The sequence below is a fragment of the Diabrotica virgifera genome, chromosome 8 (genome assembly GCF_917563875.1).
Source record: "Diabrotica virgifera virgifera chromosome 8, PGI_DIABVI_V3a".
In the NCBI taxonomy this organism is placed as follows: Eukaryota; Metazoa; Arthropoda; class Insecta; order Coleoptera; family Chrysomelidae; genus Diabrotica; species Diabrotica virgifera.
Window position 1 is genome coordinate 77,673,404 of NC_065450.1, and position 21,174 is coordinate 77,694,577.

Here is a 21,174-nt window from a genome sequence, read left to right on the forward strand (position 1 = left end):
ACAAATTTTGTTTATACACATAAACCTTTTAACACGTTGACGGACAGTGCGAATGCCTCAAATGTATAATCAAGTGTTGTGATACTATATGAATTTTGCAAAGTAGAATAGGGAAATTGCTAAATTTGTTTTAGCGCTTATAGATTATGGAAACAATATGTTTTTTGTAAACATGTGGACGACGGCCATGGATGTATCATATTTTATATGCATCTGTAGATGTAATAACAGGATTTTGATTTTAAATTCCGCAAAATATGTTTAAGCAAGGCGAAAACCTCGCGTTTCTTGGGAAAAATATTCCCATGAGATCTTTTTGCGTAATCAGTTTCATGAGATACCTCAGAATAAGACAAAAAAGGTTATAATAAAGATATTAAAAATGACTTAACAGAAAAGATACTGAAAACTATTTCACTAACACCAAAACTAGTTCGTCTCTGTCTTGCTAAGAGAACCGTCGATTTATTGCATTTCGATTTAATGTCCATGATTTAGTTCCATAGTAAAGCACACTGTGTACATAACATTTAATTAGCCTTATTTTGAGGGCCAATATCAGATCTTTGCTGCATAAAATCTTTTTCATTTTCACGAAGTTGGCACGTGCTTTTTCAATTCTCTCTCTTATTTCTGCAGTCTAATCGTTATTTTCTGTGATTATCGTTCCCAAGTAAGTATATTTTTTTACTCTCTCAGACTGCTGGCCGCCTACCGTTAATATTTCATTTATATTGTTGTTCTTGCTATTTTTCATAAATTTTGGTTTTTTGAGGTTAAGGGAGAGTCCGTATTCTCCATTACATATATCTTAATATTTTGTTCATTATTCTTTCTAAGTCTTCCAAGTTGTCTGATATTATGACTGTATTGTCGGTATACCTAATGTTATTAATTAAATTTCCATTCACTTTTATGCCGACTGTCTCGTTTACCAAAGCTTCTTGTGTGATTTCTTCAGAATAAGAACTAAACAATAACGGCGACAGTATGTAACCTTGCCTGGCCCCTCTCCTTATCTCCATTTGTTCTGACACTTCTCCAAATTACACATTTGATCGTTGGCTGTAGTATAAATGGTATAGTTTATTACTAAAGTTATTATTATGGTATGGTTTATTACTAACGAGGAAGTTATAAATGCCTTAAATCAAATGAAAAATGGAAAATATAGAGACGACGGAATAACAAAAGAGATGATTAGAGATGGAGGTCAAAATACCTTGGAAGCAGTTAAAATCCTAATGAAGAAGTGCCTCTTTGATATTGCTATTCCAACCACTTGGCAAAATGCGCAGCTACTTCTACTACAAAATAAAGGAGGCAAACACAAACTCGAAAATTACAGACCAATAAGTCTGTTACCACATCCGTACAAACTGCTTACCACAATAATGACCAACAGACTATCAGATAAATTCGATAGTTACCAGCCTGTTGAACAAGCGGGATATCGCAAAGGTTATAGTACCGTAGAACACCTACTCCTACAGACAATAAGGACATTTCTCGAAAAGTGTAACGAATACAATAACCCTCTTCATTCAGCATTTGTTGATTACAATAGGGCATTCGATTCCATAGAACTCTGGGCCGTATTAGACGGAATGAATAACGCAAGGATTGATTCCAGATATAGAATATAGAATTATTTATTATTGAATTAGAAGATGCCTTATGTCTTAGAAGAAAAAGTTAAATTGTCACTTAAATTTTTAAGTCATCTAAGATTTGCCGATGACATAGTGCTCATAAGCAACAATACAGAAGAACTAATCTACATACTAAAGATGCTTAAACAGGAATCTGAGAAGAAAAGCGGTTTAAAAATAAATTTAAATAAAACAAAAGTGATGACAAATCAAAATATCAGAATCGACTTAGATGGAAGTCAGATCGAAAGTGTCGAAGAGTCACACGATCAAGCTAGGCAAACAGAATCAAACGGCAGAGATAACTAGAAGAATCCGAATTACTTGGGCAGCAGTTGCAAGACTCTTTTTTTAGACAAAAAAGGGTATTCAACAGTTGTATTCTACCAGTTATGACTGATGGAGTGGATACCGTGACACTTACAGGGTTATCAGCCAATAGATTAAGAACACAGAGGGCCATCGAACGAGCTATGTTAGGAGTATCTCTGAGAGAACATATTTGAAATGGGACGTACGAAACAGGACGAAGGTGGAATATGTAACTGGAAGAATTGCGCAAATGAAATGGAACTGGATAGGACACGTGGCACGGCAAAACAACGAAAGGTGGACGAGAACATTGTACATTGGAGACCACGCGAGCATAGTAGTAGCAGAGGAAGACCACAAAAATGATGGTTAGATGACTTCAAAGCAAAAGTGGGGAGAAACTGGTACCAAAGAGCACAAAACAGAGAAGAGTGGAAAACTCATGGGAGGCCTTTGTCCAGGAGTGGATGCAAACAGGCTAAAGAAGAAGTTATTGTTTTCTTTAGGGACATTCACTTAACAAGCTACATGTTTTTATGGATTTGGCTGTCTCTAGAGGTGTATATTCTCGGGCTGAATACCGATAACCTTTTTCCAAGCACACAAACAATCCACATTGCTTTACTATATTTTTTGTTTTTGTTCTGTTAGTGTATCTTTGGTTGCCTATATAGATGTCATATAGGTGAACAAGGATTAGGATTAAGTTAGGTTAGGTCTGATCTGGGGAACCGGTACCGGGACAAGCGATGTAAGATGATCAAACTAAATAAAGATATCTTAATCAAGAGTACTTAATAGTCATTATTAAAGAACCCAACTAAACATGGTGGCAGCGGTGTTGAGTGCAGCACGTATATTTTAAGTATAAAACTATATTACCCATTAACCACTAGCACATGCCAAGAGTAGCAAAGCAAGGTTAAGGGGCAAGAAAATATTCTGCATTGTGGTCAATTGTGGTTGAAATCATACCCGACATAAAGTAACACTGAAAATGTCTACTAATACTACTCCTGATGCAAATACTCAAGGTATAGTAAGTCCAGCACCATTGAATGTTAACCCTCCGGATAAATTCAATTTTTTGGCCCCAGCAATTTGGCCTGCATGGAGGAAGAGGCTGGAACGCTACATGTCGGTATCAGGGCAGCTCCAAAAGACAGAAAAACAAAAAATAGATATCCTAGTGTACCTTATGGGAGAAGAATCCGAAGATATTTTGATACAATTTCAAAAAATTCCAGATACTTACGAAGAAGTTCTAAATGTTTTTGACAAATATTTTATCCCTAGACGTAATATTATATATGAACGTTTCAAATTCAATTCTACAGTACAAAAACCAGGTGAAACCATTGACTTATTTATTACTAGCCTACATACCTTAGCAGAACATTGTAATTATGGGCAACTGAAGGAGGAATTAATCCGAGACCGTATCGTAGTAGGCATGCTGGACACAAAAACACCAGAAAGGTTACAGCTAAAAGAAACAGTTTTGATAGCAATTTCTGGCTTTTCTTCGTGTCTTATCAGATAAAACAATTGTTCCAGATATCGTTATCGCGTTTCCTTTTTTACTTCTTTATCGATGATTATTCTGCCGCGCCGTTTTCATTTTCTAATATTCTATACTCTTTCTCTTTCTGCTCTCAAAGAAACTGTTTATTAGATTTTTTTCTTTCTCATCTAATTTATACCGATCCAGATTAGCTCCATATAACAGTTCTAGTTCTACTTGCATCAGACTAATCAATACGTTTATTTAACATATTATTAAGTGTCAACACATTTTTTCTTTTGTCTTCGCTAATATTTATTTATTTCTGTTGTTTTTGTACATAGAAGAAATCAATATAGATGTAAGATTTTTAAAATTGATTGTTATTATTTCTTTTATATTGATCCTTTTTTTATTTTTAATATGAAGGTGAAAATATTTTTTAACCTATCCTGAATTAATTTCAAAAGTGGTTATTTATTTAGGTACTCTTACTCCATATCTATTTAAATATCGTCCAATTGGTTTCCTTTAAATTTAGCTCACCACAAATGCAAAAAGTAATGAACAATGAAAATTTTAAAGATAAAATAATGATTTCAATTAAAATCTTTAATAAACATAAGTGCGACAAAAGAGAAACACCATGGATGGTAGTTATTAGAAAAACTATTTGACAAAAGTAGACTATTTATGCTCCAATTCAAAATATAGTCAAATACAAAGCTTCAGAGATACATGAAAAAATACAAATAAAAAAGACAACTTTATGTTACTTAAAAACATTAAAAAGCCAACTCGGGTTTAATCGAGACAAAAAGTACCGGCCCTAAATATATCAAAATCTAATACGGCCACGGGGACTGACAATATTTCAAGAAAAGTAGTTAAATTAATTTCAGAAGGTCACGTTGATGCGTTATAAATAGACGTTATAGTAGTCTATATATCTGTATTATATTACCTACTAACTATAATACAATAACACGTTTTGTTGTACAAAGTAATTTATATGGCAACGCTGCTAGGATAAAGTTCTGTTTGACGCGGTTCTAGCAGAAGGTACTGCTATCTATCGAACATAAATATTACCGATGTTGTAGATGGAGTCACTTCATGGCGGCACAAATTCACAGCGGCAATTCAAGATATAATTCTTGTTTAACGAGATTTTTCATATGTTTAGGAAAAAATATTCAACATTTTATTGCAAATATTTTCCACTCTTACAGTTTTATATATGTTGTTATTAAAATTTTGTCCGATTTCTTGCCGGTAGCTTTATTATAAGCCAAAACATATTATTTTTTCCTATTGTGGCAAAACTGTAAGATCAAAAATTTTCAAAAAATTCATAAGTATTTCTTAGGATTATATCTTTATGCTGTAAGAAAATTAACAAAATTGTATGTTTGGTTTTCCCGCTTTATACTTGGAAAAAAAGAGTATTTTTGAGTTTTTTCGAAAACGAAAACATGAAGTTCGCTCAAAATTTGTCAAAATACTTCTAGTAATCACATACACCTTCTCAAATTTTTTCAAAATTTTTGAACTTCAAATTTTTTTTTGGGGGGGTTCAGATCAACCTTAAGTGGCGTTGAGGCGCCGTGATAAATCCAAGCAATTTTTTGTGACGATAAATTGCTACGATTTATTGATTTTTATAAAGCTGTTTAGAAGCTGTGATATATTGTCGCGATTGATTATAAACTAAAACAACTCGATCGTTGTCAGATACTCTCAATTGTACTTGTGGCAAAATCGGAGATCTAACACATGTCATATTAGAATTTCATTTAAACATAAATAACATAAACGACCTTTATAAGGAATTAAAAGATTTAAAATGTTTTTTCCCAATAAACCTTAATACTTTAATATTTACAAATGATATGGAAATTCTTCATCTCGTTTATAAACATGTTAAATTATGTAAATACAAGTTGTAAACCTAATATGTAATAAATAGGCATAATTTGTTAATGTGGTTTGACAAAATTAAAAAAAAATATATATAAGAAACACATAATAAAATAATAACAAAAAAAATAATAAATAAAAAAAAAGAAAAAAAAATAGGAACAAAAATAAAAAAGAATAGAAAAAAAGGAGTAGAAAAAAAGGAGTAAAAAAAAGTATTTCGCACAAATTAAAATATATATTAAAAAAACACAGTAAAATAATTAAAAAAAAAACAAAATGTATCTATAAAAATAATATTGTAGAATGTACTTAGGTTATAAGAAAGGACATCGCCCACATCTTATGGAAAATATAATGTCACTCAAATTCAATAAAATTTATACCAATAGATTCGTTTTAAATTAACGATCAAATCTTATCATTGCGCCAACTCTCTATTTTCAAAAATAAGAGCAGAAATTGATATAAATAAATCTGAAATCAAATGGGTAGGTACATACGTTAGAGAGAGAAAAAATATTTTAAAATACCCAGATTTTCGGTACTCCATAAATCAGCGGATTAGTTTCACTAATCCGCTTAGGCCCAGCGGGATTTAAGCTGTTATGAATAGCACTCAGAGCAATAATGATTGTAAACTAACATTTTATGGACTCCAAAAATGTGATTTCGATAAACTTTAATTGCAATTTGCGCCGTAATTAATCATAATTAAGAGTTGGCGCAATGATAAGAATTGATTGTTATATTAAAACGAATCTAATCGTATAAATTTTATTGAATTTGAGTGACATTATATTTTCCATAAGATGTGTGCGATGTCCTTTATGACTATGAATCTGCAATCAATCACAAACAAGTCTGGCTAATTGGCTCTGCCAAAGCAATTAAAAAAAAACTCGATCGTTACAATAAATTGATGCAATCCGATAGGTACCAACTCCAATCCTGATAAATCGCTGCGATGTATCGTTTACACACAACGATAAACAAACAACTCTATTGACATCGATAAATTGCACGGATTTATCGCTGTGTCTAACGCTGCCTTATTAACTGAAACAACTCGATCATTACAATAAATTGATGCAATCCGATACCAACTCCATTCCCCCAATTCCGATAAATCGCTGCAATGTACAGTTTACACTCAACGATAAATTGAAACAACTCGATTGATATCGATAAATTGCTACGATTTATAGCGGTGTCTAAACGCGGCTTTACAACACCTGAACCAGCAATGTGTATACTTAACACTTTTTACAGATTGTGAAAGGCATACAGCTGAATATCTTTCACAAGAAATAATAAATAATATAATATATAAAGGATAATAAGGCCCATAAATATTTTGTGGGATTGTTACAGACAATGCTGCACCAATATTTTATTGAAGCATATTCCTGTGTTTCTCATACATTAAATGTGTTGATGTCTGATTTGATAAACCTACATTCTCTTAAAAATGGTGAGGCATGTTGTAAAGAAATTGTTAAAAAGGTAACTAATTCCCACATATCTCTTGCCCGATTTAATACAATCTAGCTTCAAAACTACAATAAAGTTATATCATTAACACTTCCTGTAAAAACTAGATCGGGTTCAATCCTTAATTATTGTAAAATAGTCTTATTGTGTTTGAAAGTGCTTTACAAAAATGCTTATGGTCATAGAGGGAGAAAATTTAAAATTTTCATGGAATTTTAAATAAAACTGTTTGGATGATGAAATATTTTGAATAAAGTTGCAAAAAGTAGCAGTTGTGCTAACACCAATAATAATTAGAAAATGGATTACTTTATTGGAAGGCAATATGTTTAAAATATCCCAGGTTGTCGAGGCATTTAAGGACAAAGCAAATATTTTTACTGAGAATATTCCATTACTTCCAATCAGTAAGCCCGAGGAAAAGGAATGATTATATCTAAATTAGAAAAAAAAATGGCAGTGAAGCCTGTGCACTATGCTGCAAACTTACTTGATTCTTTTAACAGGACAAAGCATCACTGTCAAAGAGCATGAATATTAGCTAAGCAGTGTATAGACAAAATATTAACCAACCATCCCAAGTTTATTGACAAAAAAGAAAACATTTTTTCAGAACTAACATACAATAGACATACAACATACAATAGACAAACAATACAATATTTCCATAAGTTTCCAATATTCCCGGCGGCGTTTGAATCTTCCCGGAAATTTTACATTACTAGTTACACTTATACTAGTGAAATTTGGAGGGGTAGGCTTCTCAACTAGTCATAACAGGTGACATAATAGTCATAGATGACGTTACAGAACCTATGGTTCACGGAATACTTCACGGAGGTCACGGAATAATTATTTAATTTGAAAGGGCTTCTAATCGGCTTTGCAACGATGTAATTATTTAAAATATTTATTTCTACAAGGTTAACCAAAACTGTTGATTTATTATTGGAATTAACTTATAATAAATGTTCAGTAATATACAATAAAACTATAAGTAATATTGAAATTGACGACCTTCTCCAATGATGCAATGAGAAAGACAGGCAGTCAGACAGGATTTTCCCAACATAATGTAGTTTAGTGAAGAAGTATTTATTGTAATTTCATTTTACTTAACCAAGTACATAATTTTCGTAAACCCTATAAAAATAAATATTAGAATACATCGTTGAAAAGCCGATTAGGAGACCTTTCAAACAAGATATCACTTGCCATAAGGTCCCCTTTAAAATTATCGGTCACAGAGGCTCTGTAAAGTTATACAGTTGAATCAGCTTATTAGAATACCGGTTATAACAGTATCCCCCTTTAAGGAATAGAAATTTGAGGTCCCAAAACGTTTCTACTAACAGTGGCGCACCCAGGGAAGGGTTTTGGGGGTTTTACAAATATGTAACTTGTCTTTCACAAACGATACAAAAAAAATTGGTGCCCAAGCCAACCCCACCCCCCAGAAGAAAATTACTAGGTGCGCCACTGTCTACTAGCTACCAATTAAACATTTATTATCGAATAGTAGAATGGAGAAAAAGGGAAATTACAGTAAAATTAATTTTGTACTTACATCAAGTGGAGAGGCAAAAAGTACAGTATCTTTGATATCTGATAGTTTTTCTATATTAAACTTTGTGCGTGATTCTGCTATGTGTTTGCTTATTTTCCTTACACAACTTTTTACTGCTTTAATTTCCATAGATTCTTCCAAACTTTCCATATTTTCCTCAACAATGGAAGACATCTCAGTTGGATTTTGTTCCTCTTGTTTACATGTTACAACTAAATAGTTTATTCGACTTCGATGTGCGCATACCTGAAGTATAGTATCATCACTTTCAGGTTCGATTACCCATCCCTCTATTACTTGTCTATGCGACGGAATTTCAAAGGCATTGTGGATAGTATTTTTTAGATTTTCTGAAAAATTAAAGACAAGTATTCAGTGAAATGGAGTAAAAAATGTATTATGGAAAATGAAGCACACATAATACAAACAACAGGTTACTCACTGAAAATTGTAGGATATAAATCAAATGATTATATAGAGGTATGGTGCTTCTCAGGGGCTTTTTTCAGTGCGTCACAAGTGACAGAAAAAGGTACGTCCGTGATTATACACATTTATAACATTTAGGTCTGGTACTTTATGTCTTGATTAACAGCCGGTTAGTTAACCAGGGTTTAATCGGCACCTCTTGAGGGTCTCTTGCGTTGTAATAAATGCAATTATAATTATTATTATACTTATTTATAATTATAATAATACGTGAAATAGCATTTATTACAACGCAAGAGACCCTAAAGAGGTCCCGATAAACAGCCGGTTAACTAACCGTCGCGGGTTCCAATCCTGGGTCCTAATTTTTGGTTGTTTTAATAAAAAAATTTTGAAAGTGGTAGACAAAAAAGTTAGTTTAATATTTAAATAAAATACAAATAACCTGTTAAGTATATTTACTTCGTTGAAATTATATAATAGAAGAATAACTTCTTACGTGCATACAAAGTACACACACATTCTTTTTTTTTTATTATAGCGCCATCTACCAACAACTAGAATAAATGTTATAAATGAGTATAATCATGGACGTCACTTTTTTTCTGTCACTTCCAACTTAATGTGTTAGAAAAAAATAGAAAAACTGTGACGCATTGAAAGAAGCCTCTGAGAAAAAGTATACTTTGAGTGCAATTCATTGAGTATTTGTTGATAGTAACAGACGAATAAATACCCTAAGAGAACCAACCGTTAGTGTAATATGGGGTCTATTTGTCTCATAAAGCGGTCAAGGTTAAACTAATATTGCCAATGTAAAGATCCAGCAACCCAAGATATCTAGGTGGATGGTACTTACCTACAGTGTCGTACTCTAAATGTTCAAATTTTTCTGTTAGAAATCCATCTGGTGTTTTGTAGCAAATAGCAAAAGAAAGTCTTGCTTCCATAACCAAAATAAAGATTAACCTAAAAGAAATTATTAGAAATGAATAAAGAAATAACCAATAACCAATGGAATGAGTTTGAATATGGGTAAATGTTACTGTATTGCATGTTCTGGATAAACAGTTCCAATAGTCTTTGATTACCAGCTTTGGAATAAGTAACTAAAACGAATAAATGACATATGTAGTTTAATTTGATTCACTGTATCTTTTAATCACCACTATATTTCAACTTATAGTAAAGCTCTTCAAATGCTTGGTTTTGTTTTCAAATACTCTGGAAAATCGCTGGATAATGTCAGATTCAATACTTCTCTCTAAACTGTTATCTAACCACTTCTGTTATCTCTGTCTCAGTGTCTCTTTAAAATACCTACTTAATAGCGCTTGTTCACATTATAAGAATTTTGATCGTGCGATGGTTAAAATCTACATAGTGGCTCGAGCAATCATGTGGAATCTTTCTCCCTTCACCGCTTGAAATGTTTGGAAAAGGGAGAAAGATTCCATATGATTGCTCGAGCCACTATGTAGATTTTAACCATCGCACGATCAAAATTCTTATAATGTGAAAAAATGCATAGAGTTATCAGAAATATCTGCTTGTTTGATGTTCCATATCACAGCACTAACTATGGTTTTTATAATTCAGTGGCACGTCTCTCTCCATTTGACAATGGGTTCAGTGATAATGCAGGTTTTACTGTCATTTTACTGGAATATCTTTGCCTGTTTTGCATAGCATTCACCTAGCTTTTAACGATTTGTACATTACATATTTTTGTTTTCAATGCATCATTTTGTGTTGTTGTTTATTGTATAGTTTGGGATTATTTCTATTTATATTTGAAATTGTATTGCAAAAAGGTTCTCCCGTTAAAAAATAAATACATATAGCAGAATCCCACATGATGAAATTTGTTTAAGAATAGTATTTTTACCTAGTCACCTCAGTTTAGATATAACTAAGGTAGCAAACTATTTTGCACCTACATTTAATTATAATAATTCATTTATTGAAAATGACTATCTACAGAACATTGATTAGACCCATAGTAACCTATGGTCACAGTATAAAGAGGGACAGTAGAACCACTCTCCGAAAAATTGGAAGTAAAATCTGTAGTCACGCATGGCGACCGCGCAATGTTCTTAGTCGCTTTTGCCCCACTCTCGCATTGCTAGTCGCATAGAAACGTACGGATTTTAACAGGGAAAACCCGCATCCACCACTGGTGAATTACCAATTGCGTACTGCCGGTATTACTTCTTGAAATCAAAGCGCCGACAGAGGAGTGGTTTTACTGTGGAACCTCTATATACTGTGCTATGGTTGTGAAACCTGGGTAATGATGTAAAGGGATGACGCCCAACTCAGGACATTTGAGAGAAAAATACTGAGAAAAGTATATGGCCCGGTGCAAGAAGAAGACAGCACATGGAGAATCGGGAGAAACAATGGGGTTAATGAATTGAATGAAGGTTATGATATTGTACAATTTGTGAAAAGTCAAAGACCGTCATGGCTGGGACATGTGCACAGAGAAGACGATGAAAAAACAACAAAGAAAATGTTACACAATGAAAGCCGATAAGAACGCGAAAAAAGGAAGGCCCAGAATGAGATGGTTGGAGGACGTGGAAGGCAGCCTGAAAACCATGAACATAAGACAATTGAGAAAAAGGGCGCATGTGAAATCCGAATGGAAGGACATAGCCACAGTCATCCAGGGTTATGATGCCAGAAGAAGAAGAATAATTAATTGATTATCTCATGATTCTCCTCTATTCTTTATTTATTTATTTATTTATATACGGGATTACCCCCATTACAACACATACAGTATAAAATCAATCTCTGTAATATCTACTAAACTAGAGTAAAATAAATCTTAATTACATATTAAACAAAAACGAAATATTAATAGTTATCCATTACACATATTACATCTATTACACAAATCAGTTCAAATAAACAAAAAATACCTGTCAAGCTCTTTTAATCCGATTCTTAAAACCAGCCAAGGAGACACCAAACATTTCCAAGTTATTCTCGTTTATAATTTTTAGTGTTCGCTCAATGGGCGAATGCATACCATAGTTTGTTCGATGAAAAGGTATACAAAACAAATCAACATGTACTTCTGGAGGGAACATATAAATTAATAGATTGGAGAAGTTCAGAACAACAAATTAAACCATTTATTAATTTAAACACAAATACCAAATCAGAGTTATCTCGTCGAGTTTTTAATAAATTCATGTTGGGTGTTTTTAAAATATAGGTATAATCATGATTAGTAATGCGTATGTTTAATTTGTATGCACAATATCTCAAAAATTTATTCTGCAATCTCTCCAATGTAGTAGAATGAGCTTGGTATTGTGGAGACCATACAATAGATGCATATTCCACTTTAGATACAACCAAAGCATAATATACCGTTCTTAAAGCCCCTACAGATAGTCTCAGACAGTTGCGAATGATAAAGCCCAAACATTTTGATGCATTTTTTGCACAAAACGCAACTGCTCATCAAATGTGACTCCTAAGTCTTTTATTGTTTTAACATAAGACAATTCATTTTCATTAATTGTGTAAGAAGTATCATATTTTTTATTACCTCTAAAAAAGCTTATATAACAGCATTTAGCAACATTTAAATGCAAAATATTATTCTCACACCAAATACTCAACCGGTCTAAATCTTCTTGAATTAATGTTACATCAACATTTGAATCTACGGATTTAAATAATTTCAAATCATCTGCAAACATCAGGAAATCGGAATTTCTAAAACATTCTGATATATCGTTCACAAATATATTAAATAACAAAAGTGAGCTCCTTGGGGTACTCCTGATATCACATGAATTATATTTGAATTAAAACAACCTACTCTCACCTGCTGTGTGCGATCTCTTAAAAAGCTATTGAACCATTGTAAGGATTGATGACTGAAGCCAAAAGCATTTAATTTTCCCAATAAGATGTTATGATCTACTATGTCAAATACCTTGGAGAAGTCAGTATAAATAGTATCCATCTGACTTTTATTCTCCAACGCGTTTAATATTTTTTGTTCAAAGAGTACTAAATTTGTTACCGTTGATTTATTCTGGGAAAATCCATGTCGATTGTGTATTAGACGCTCTTTACAATAAAATTTTAATTGATCGTGCAATAGTCTATCAAAAAGTTTTGGTATAGAGGATTGTTTACAAACGCTTCGATAATTTGTTATGTCTTGTTTATTACCTCATTTAAAAATTGGGCAGATATAAGAGTGCTTCCATAAAGTTGGAAAAACTGATATCTTTAATGATGACTCAAAAAGAAGATATAAAGGTATAGTTAGTGAATATATACAGTTCTTTAGAAAGTAATCGGGAATACCATCTGGACCACTGCTTAACTTATTGGGTAGGGATAAAATGTTGTTGAAAATATCTTTCACTGATATTGAAAAATTAGGTATAAAAAGATTGTTGTTTCCCTTTACTTCCAAGTTATTAATATTTGATTGTGGCGAATAAACTGTTGAAAAAAATTGACGGAAACAGTTTGCAATCTGTTGTCCGTTTGTTGCTATAGCATTACCATAGTACATACTGTTTGGTAAATCATTTGATGCTCTCTTACTGTTTACAAACTGCCAAAAGTACTTAGGATTACTGCATAAATTATGATTTACTTGATTCAGATAAGTGTTATAACATTGATTTGATAGATCCTTACACAATCTCCTAAGTTCTGAAAAAATCACATAATCCTCTTGATTACAGGAAGCTAAATAATTTTTATGAGCAATTTTTTTCTGTACGACTAAATAACGCAAGTTGGCATCAAACCATTTTGGATAACTAGAAGTTCTAAATCATTTCACTGGTACAAACAATGATAGTGACATATTAAGTATGTTGTAAAATTCTGTTAAAGCATCATCAACATTTGACAAATTCAAATGGTCTTCCCAAGGTATCATTGAAAGATAGTTATTGAGACCTTCATAGTCTGCGTTTACAAAATCATGATAAAATTCAGTATATTCTAATGACTTACCTCGATGTTCACACAAATAATATTGTAAGTGTAACTTATGTGATGATAACTATTTTTAAAAATCGGATCTAAAGCTTTTACTACTTGTAAATCACAAACATTTGTAAATATTAAGTCTAAAAACACATTTCTTTCATTTGGAATATTAATCATCTGGAAAAAATTCAAGTACCCATAAAACTCAGCTAAGTACAATGCATGTGAACCTTGAGGACAATTCACCAAGACACCTGATTCATTGTTATCCCATAAAGCTTCCGGAAGATTGAAGTGTCCGAATATATATGTCTTATGATGATTATACCTTTGGGATATATCTTCGACTGATAAACAGTGTTGTTCATATATTTGTTCTAAGGATTTTGGTGGAATATATACCCCTCCAATTATAAAATTTTCTTTACCAAATGAGCATAAAAGAAAAAGTTGTTCAATAGATTTGTACAAGGGTTTCAGCACAGTTACCTTAATGTAGTCTTTAACAACAATCAAAATACCTCCTCCTCTTGACTTATAACTATTATCACGATCACATCTAAAAGTTCTATATGAAGGTATTTTAATTTCACTATCTAAAATATCCTCGTGTAACCAACTTTCAACAAATATAAAAATGTCATAATCAGAACATAAAATAGAACTAATCAGATCTTGAATTTTTGTACGAAGTCCTCGGACGTTCTGACAATAAACTTGTAATGGGGATGAGATTAGTTTTTTCCTTCTTTCTTGAATGATTCCATTTTTGGTACACCATTTCTGTATTTTATGGCAATGTCCTTTTCGACTTTATTTTGTCTGTCTTTTAATTCTTTCTAAGCTTTACTGAACATATCCCTTTGCATATTTGTTTGATCACTATTTATTTTGATTGTTGAGTTCTGTAGTCTTTTCTTATTCCTTAAAATGTCCTTAACAACAACATTATTGGAAATAATAGCTCTAAGTGGACGAGACTTACTACCCGTATTCTTTCCTACTCGAACAACCTTCACTAAATCCTCCAACGCTTCATCTTTTCCCATTTGTTTCATAATTTCCTCGACTTTGGCTTTGTCTTGTTTTATCCTATCTTCAATATTCTCAGAATTCAATTCGGGAACATTGAATAACATAATATTGTTAGATTTTACAATTCTAACATTTATTTCTATGAACATTTCCTCAAATGGCAAACCTGGCGCATTGGAGTTGCATTTCAGTTCATCAATAGTCTTCCTTAGATCACAAATCTGATTATCCTTTTCGTGTAAGGATTTTTCATTGGCACACTTAAGTTTCTCTACCTCAATCTTTAGATCTTCAACCACAGACTTCAAAATTGGTACTAACAGTAAACCTTGCTCACAATCCTCACAGAAATATTTTAATTTCCTAGTATCTGCTGCTAATTGAAGACATCTTACTTCTGTAGCTGTTATACTGGCACAATTAATATGTAGAGCCCTCTTACATCCATCACACTTGAAAGAAGTCTTATCCTCTGCAGCATCTTTCTTGCATAACAAGCATTTGCCCATATTTGAATATTCAACAAAATGTCAAAAATAAACCCTTTAATAAAGATAGTAAGTCACTTCACTGGTATATGGTAATTACGTACCTATCACTATCAATTTGTCCTAATTGCTTCAAGTTTTTGTTTAAAAAAGAAAAACTAAAGGTATTCTTGTTCTCATGATCATTTTTCAGTGCGTCATTAATTATGACGTCATATACTGTATTGGGTGTGTCGAGACTTATTTCATGTAATTATTGACGAATCTGACAGATGCCACAATCGTACTTAGCCATAGGAGAAAAGCTTGTGGAATTAAACTAATTAGTAATTTAATAGATTTGATTTTTACACAATATGTTAACATGTAGGTATTTTTTATAAAGGGGAATAAAATTAAAAAGTAAACAATATTGTTAATTAAATTTATAAATATGGAAACATTAAAAAATGACACAAAACTATCCATAAACTGTGTTTTTATCTTCTTCTCTAGGTGCTGTCTCCGCTTCAAAAGTCGGTAATCATCAGAGCGATCTTTATTTCTGAAACCGCGGCTCTAAATAATTCATTGTTATTACATCCAAACCAGTTCCTAAGGTTCTTCAGCCATGAGTTACGTCTCCTTACTATGGATCTTTTTCTTGCATAATGACCTGGAGTATTAGATATACATCTCTCATCGCATGTCCCACATATCTCAGTTTTCTTCTTATTTGTTAGTTCTCGTTCCTTATGCGTAAGTCTCATTACCTCCACGTTGGCTATTCTATCTACTCATGAGATATTTAGCACTCTTCGGTACATCTCGAATGTCTCTAGTCTCCTCACGCCAATGACTAACTTTTAACGAACTAAATTCTAAACCAAAACACAAAATAATGCACAAAGACGTTGTGAAACACAAGTGAAGTCGAATTCGAAATTTCAAAATGACAGGTACACAAAATACTGACCTGAATAATAACCGTCACTTGACTCTTTGACACTTCTAAAAAATGGCCAAAATGGACGAAGTTTTCGTCAAATGTTCGTAATACGTGTATTTGATTGGCTAGAAAAAACGCGCATTCTAAATATCAACGAATCAAACGTAGGTTAGGAATAGACATCTTATGTATATAACCATTGTAATGCTGCATTATTTTTGTGTTTAATCACGGAGCTACCGCTTTTTCCGTCTCATCTAACTTAATGCATTAGAGAGAAATCGAAAAACTGTGACGCACTGAAAAATGATCATGAGAACAAGAATACAAACTTTGCATTGTAGTTATTGCAATTTACAGACAAACAAATTGTTTTTTTTTCCAAAAAAGAAAGATGAGCTTCAAATTTGTTGTACTAATTCAGCTTATTTGATATAACTTTAATAATTAATTGTTGATATTTACTTGTAAAACAACAGTTTTTTAGGAGCAATTGCTAATTACATCCATCGAGGTTGATTTCTAATTTTAAACTTGACAAACTTTATTCTGACAATATTTTCATCACACCACAATCCAAAATGAAATATGAATCTGAAGCACTTAATTAATTGTAATACTATTAGTGCACAATAGCATACTGATACTGTATGTGAGTCACACACAATATGATAATGTTTATCATCCACAAAGTTTAGATAATGTCACTTTCATAATATTCAGTTAACTAATATTTTTTGTATTTTGAGATTGATTTCGAAAGTGAAAATCAAAATGTCAAAATAAATGCTTTTTAAATTTAAATTGTGGTTAATTGCAACTACAGTAGAACCCCGATTATCCGTGCTGCGGATTATCCGTGCTATGATTTTCTATTACTCAAGTTGCGTTTTTGAGGTTTTATCAAAATAGCGTCATCGTAAATCACTTGAAGGAAACTCTATATGACGAAAGAGAGACTGATAATGAAAGATTTATTTTTTTTCTGTTATTTTTTATAGTAGGTACATATGTATGTGTATACGTACATATGTATTATACATAATAAATATATGTTCGGATTATCCGTGCCATCCTTCGGTCCCGAGGAGCACGGATAATCGGGGTTCTACTGTACTTAGTTATTTATTAGCTATTAGTTATTTCAAGTAGTATCTCTTGAATGTACTCTCCATCTGCTAGAAAAAAATAAATTCTAGGAAAACATCTAGAAAATTACATTTTTGCCAATTTTATTAGTGTTGCTTGTGAATAGAGCAGTTTATAGCTTATTACTTATTATTATATTATTATTATATATATAATAATAATATAAAAAAAATTAAATGTTTGAACAATTTAATGTTGTCAATTGTTTTAAATGTTTTATTGTGATTCTTTACAGGAAAAATAAAAAAAACCTTGGCCTTGTAGATAACAAAATGTGTAGGGTTCAAAATCTATAGGACTATAAATAGAACTATGATACTACAGAACTATGAATCGCACTTTAACATTTTTTCAGTAAAAAGATGCGTATTTAAAAATCTCACTAATTATTGTATAAATACAAAAAAACAATAACATAAGGATATAACCTAATTCATAATAGATTATTAATTTCACTGTTTGATTTATTTGGCGCATAAATTATTATAAAAGTAAGTTTTACCTGGATAGGCCGATCCAAATTTAAATTAAATTAACTATATCGTAGAAATAACAAAATCACAAAGAAAAAACTAAAATGTTTTGACTTGAGTTTGAGTACTTCACCTATCATCATCATCTTTAAATTTATCGTGGCTAACGAGAAAGACAGGCCCATGACATGACTGTCATTTCACGTAATCGATATGTCAACACTGTCTAGCTGTCAAATAGAGGGCCTATACAGTTATACAGGGTGTAACAAAAATACAGGTCATAAATTTAATCACATATTCTCGGAACAAAAATAGTTCCATTGAACCTAACTTACCTTAGTACAAATGTGCACATAAAAAAAGTTACAGCCCTTTGAAGTTACAAAATGAAAATCGATTTTTTCCAATATATCGAAAACTATTGGAGATTTTTTATTGAAAATGGACATGTGTTATTCTTACGGCACTAGCATCTTAAGAAAAAATTATAGTGAAATTTGGACAACCCATAAAAATTTTATGGGGGTTTTGTTCCTTTAAACCCCCCAAAATTTTGTTTACGTTCCAATTAAATTATAACTGTAGTACCATTAGTTAAACACATTATTTTTAAGACTTTTTTGCCTCTTAGTACTTTTTGAAAAGTCAGTTTTTATCGAGATATTTTGAATATTTGTCAAATCCACCACAATTTGTATATGGTTAAGTACGATTATGGAGACTTGGTAATAATATGAAAATTTATTTATGATTTACATTTTTAGGTATATTTTGAACCATATTAAAAAAGGAGCCACATCTCGATAAAAGGTGCGTTCTCGAAAAAATACAAAGAGGCCAAAAAGTTTTAAAAGCACTGTGTTTAACTAATGGTACCGCAGTAATATTTTAATTGGAACGTACACAAACATTTGGGGGGTATAAAAGAACAAAACCCCCATAAAATTTTTATGTAAACATATTAAAAAATAAGCATTAACTCGATAAAAACTGCCTTATCGAAAAAATACTAAGAGGCAAAAAATTTTTAGGAATATTGAATTTAACTAATTGTACCACAATAATAATTTAATTAAGACGTACAAAAAAGTTTGGGGGGATTTAAGGGAACAAAACCCCCATACAATTTTTAAGGGGTGCACAAATTTCACTATAATTTTTCTTTAAGATGTTCCTGCCATAATAATGCCACATGTCTATTTTCAATAAAAAATCTCCAATAGTTTTCGATATATTCGAAAAAATCAATTTTCATTTTGTAACTTCAAAGGGCTGTAACTTTTTTTATGTGCATATTTGTACTAAGGTAAGTTAGGTTCATTCGAACTATTTTTAGTCCCAGAATATGTGATTTAATTTATGACCTGTATTTTTGTTACACCCTGTATTAATTAAATAAGCACTAAATTTATTTTAATTAGATAATACACACAGTCATTAGTAAACAAAAAAAAAAAAGAATGTGTGTGTACTTTGTACGCACGTAAAAAGTAGTATATCAAGTATAAGATATATTATTAGCGGTGTGCAAGTACTTGGAAGGGGAAACGAGAAACGACCCTGCGCGAGTCGCGGAGAAATATTGCAACTATCTTAAATAATTCATATTGTCAATTGAAATTGTCAAATTGACGTATATTTCATACCTTCTGTCAATGAAGCAGAAACATTATATATTGCTCCACAATATTGATATGATATGCAATTATTATATAAAGGTAAATTTAATTAATTTTATTTTGCTTGCAGTACTGCATTTTAATAACTAATTTTATTTACTACATACAATTGTTGACGTTTTCATAACATAACCTGAATCTTATTTTTTCTTCTTATTATTTTTTTGGACTATGGCCTTGACAATTATCTAGTAACCAGGACTAATATAATTGGCCAATATAATTAAAAGTGCGAATTTTAGTATAGAGCGTAGAAATAGGGGTCGCTTTGCCGAACTTGCACGGTCCCAATACTTACTTTCCGGTATAATACTACTTTTACGGTTGAATACTACTACTTTTTTCCCTTATACCCAGAGGCGGCTCTAGCCCATGTAGCGCCCGTGTGCAGTCGATGCCCTGGCGCCCTTTGGTTGACGCGCAGTCAAAATGGAATAGTCGAATAGGTACCTATAATACCTAGTACCTGTACTAATAGTACATAGAGTATTAGAGGGTATTAGGTACGCTTATAATGTAAACAAAAATCCAGATGCAAATAGTGCAATATTAAAAAATTATGTCGGGAGCCAATAGGTATTCACGGCGTCAGAACAGCCTACCCAAATCTGTTAAAAATATTTATTTAACAATGAACTTTTTTATCTATGAGGTATAAAGGGCAATTATTGGTTCAGGAAATTTGACAGGTTTGAGTACACGAGTAAATAGTACTTTTAGGAAGAAATTGGTTAGATGACTAAAAAAGAACAACTTTGTGATTGTTTAAAAAAATAATAATTTATTAACGAATTATTAAAGGACACACATAGACACTTACTACAAGATATAATTATAAAAAAGATACTTTTCGTGCTTTCACATTAGCAAAATCTTGAAATAATATCACTTACTTCAATTTTTATTTCATGTTCAATACTTACTAGTGATAAATTTGTCAATCGACTTTGCGAAAATGTAATCTTAAATACCATCAAAACAAAAAAATTGGAATATCTCGGACATACTACACGTGGAGACATACTACACATTGCTGCGCAACCTGAGGGAATGGTACGGATGTAAATCAAATGAACTTTTCAGAGCAGCCGTCTCTAAAATCCGAATAGCTATTATGGTTGCCGACCTCCGTCGCGGAGAGGGCACTTAAAGAAGAAGAATTTAAAATATCCAAAGGTGTAGTATGTAGTAGAATCATCGATAAATATTGGTAATAATTCTATTTCATTAAAGAGCTCAAACCTGTCTACGTCTGAAGAGTTAAGATGGCACAATTTATTTTCTAAATTAGAACAATATGCTCTTTTTGCATCTAACTCTAAATCTTTCCAGTGTTTTAATTTTTGAAGGAACGAAAAAGTGTCATAATTTTGCTTTAAAAGTTCGAAGCGTTCGTCAATCTTAGTAATTGCTGTATCTAATAGGTCTAAGTAAAAGTTTACTTTAAAATTTTTCGCGTCAGTTACTGATTCATCTTTCGCCTCACATTTTATTCAATTTCATATTTTATGTTGAAACAAAGTAAAGGACCCTCTCTTTGGCGCTTGGCGCCCCC

General features: G+C 31.9%; 1 protein-coding gene across 2 annotated transcripts in view; it reads right to left on the bottom strand.

Moving 5' to 3' along the window:
* LOC126889334 (uncharacterized) overlaps positions 1-18,101 on the bottom strand; it is a 43,169-nt gene extending 25,068 nt beyond the window's left edge. Inside the window, exons 1-3 of one of the 2 annotated variants that reach the window (XM_050657565.1) lie at positions 17,967-18,101; positions 9,738-9,847; positions 8,450-8,799 (exon numbers count right to left, since the gene is read on the bottom strand). In XM_050657565.1, the coding sequence (XP_050513522.1) occupies positions 8,450-8,799; positions 9,738-9,828 (441 nt within the window). In that variant the 5' untranslated portion in view covers positions 9,829-9,847; positions 17,967-18,101. Of the gene's footprint in view, positions 1-8,449; positions 8,800-9,737; positions 9,848-16,780; positions 16,914-17,966 lie in introns of those variants that run through there. The other variant, XM_050657566.1, reaches the window with a different exon arrangement.
* Between the last annotated feature and the right edge of the window lie 3,073 nt (positions 18,102-21,174).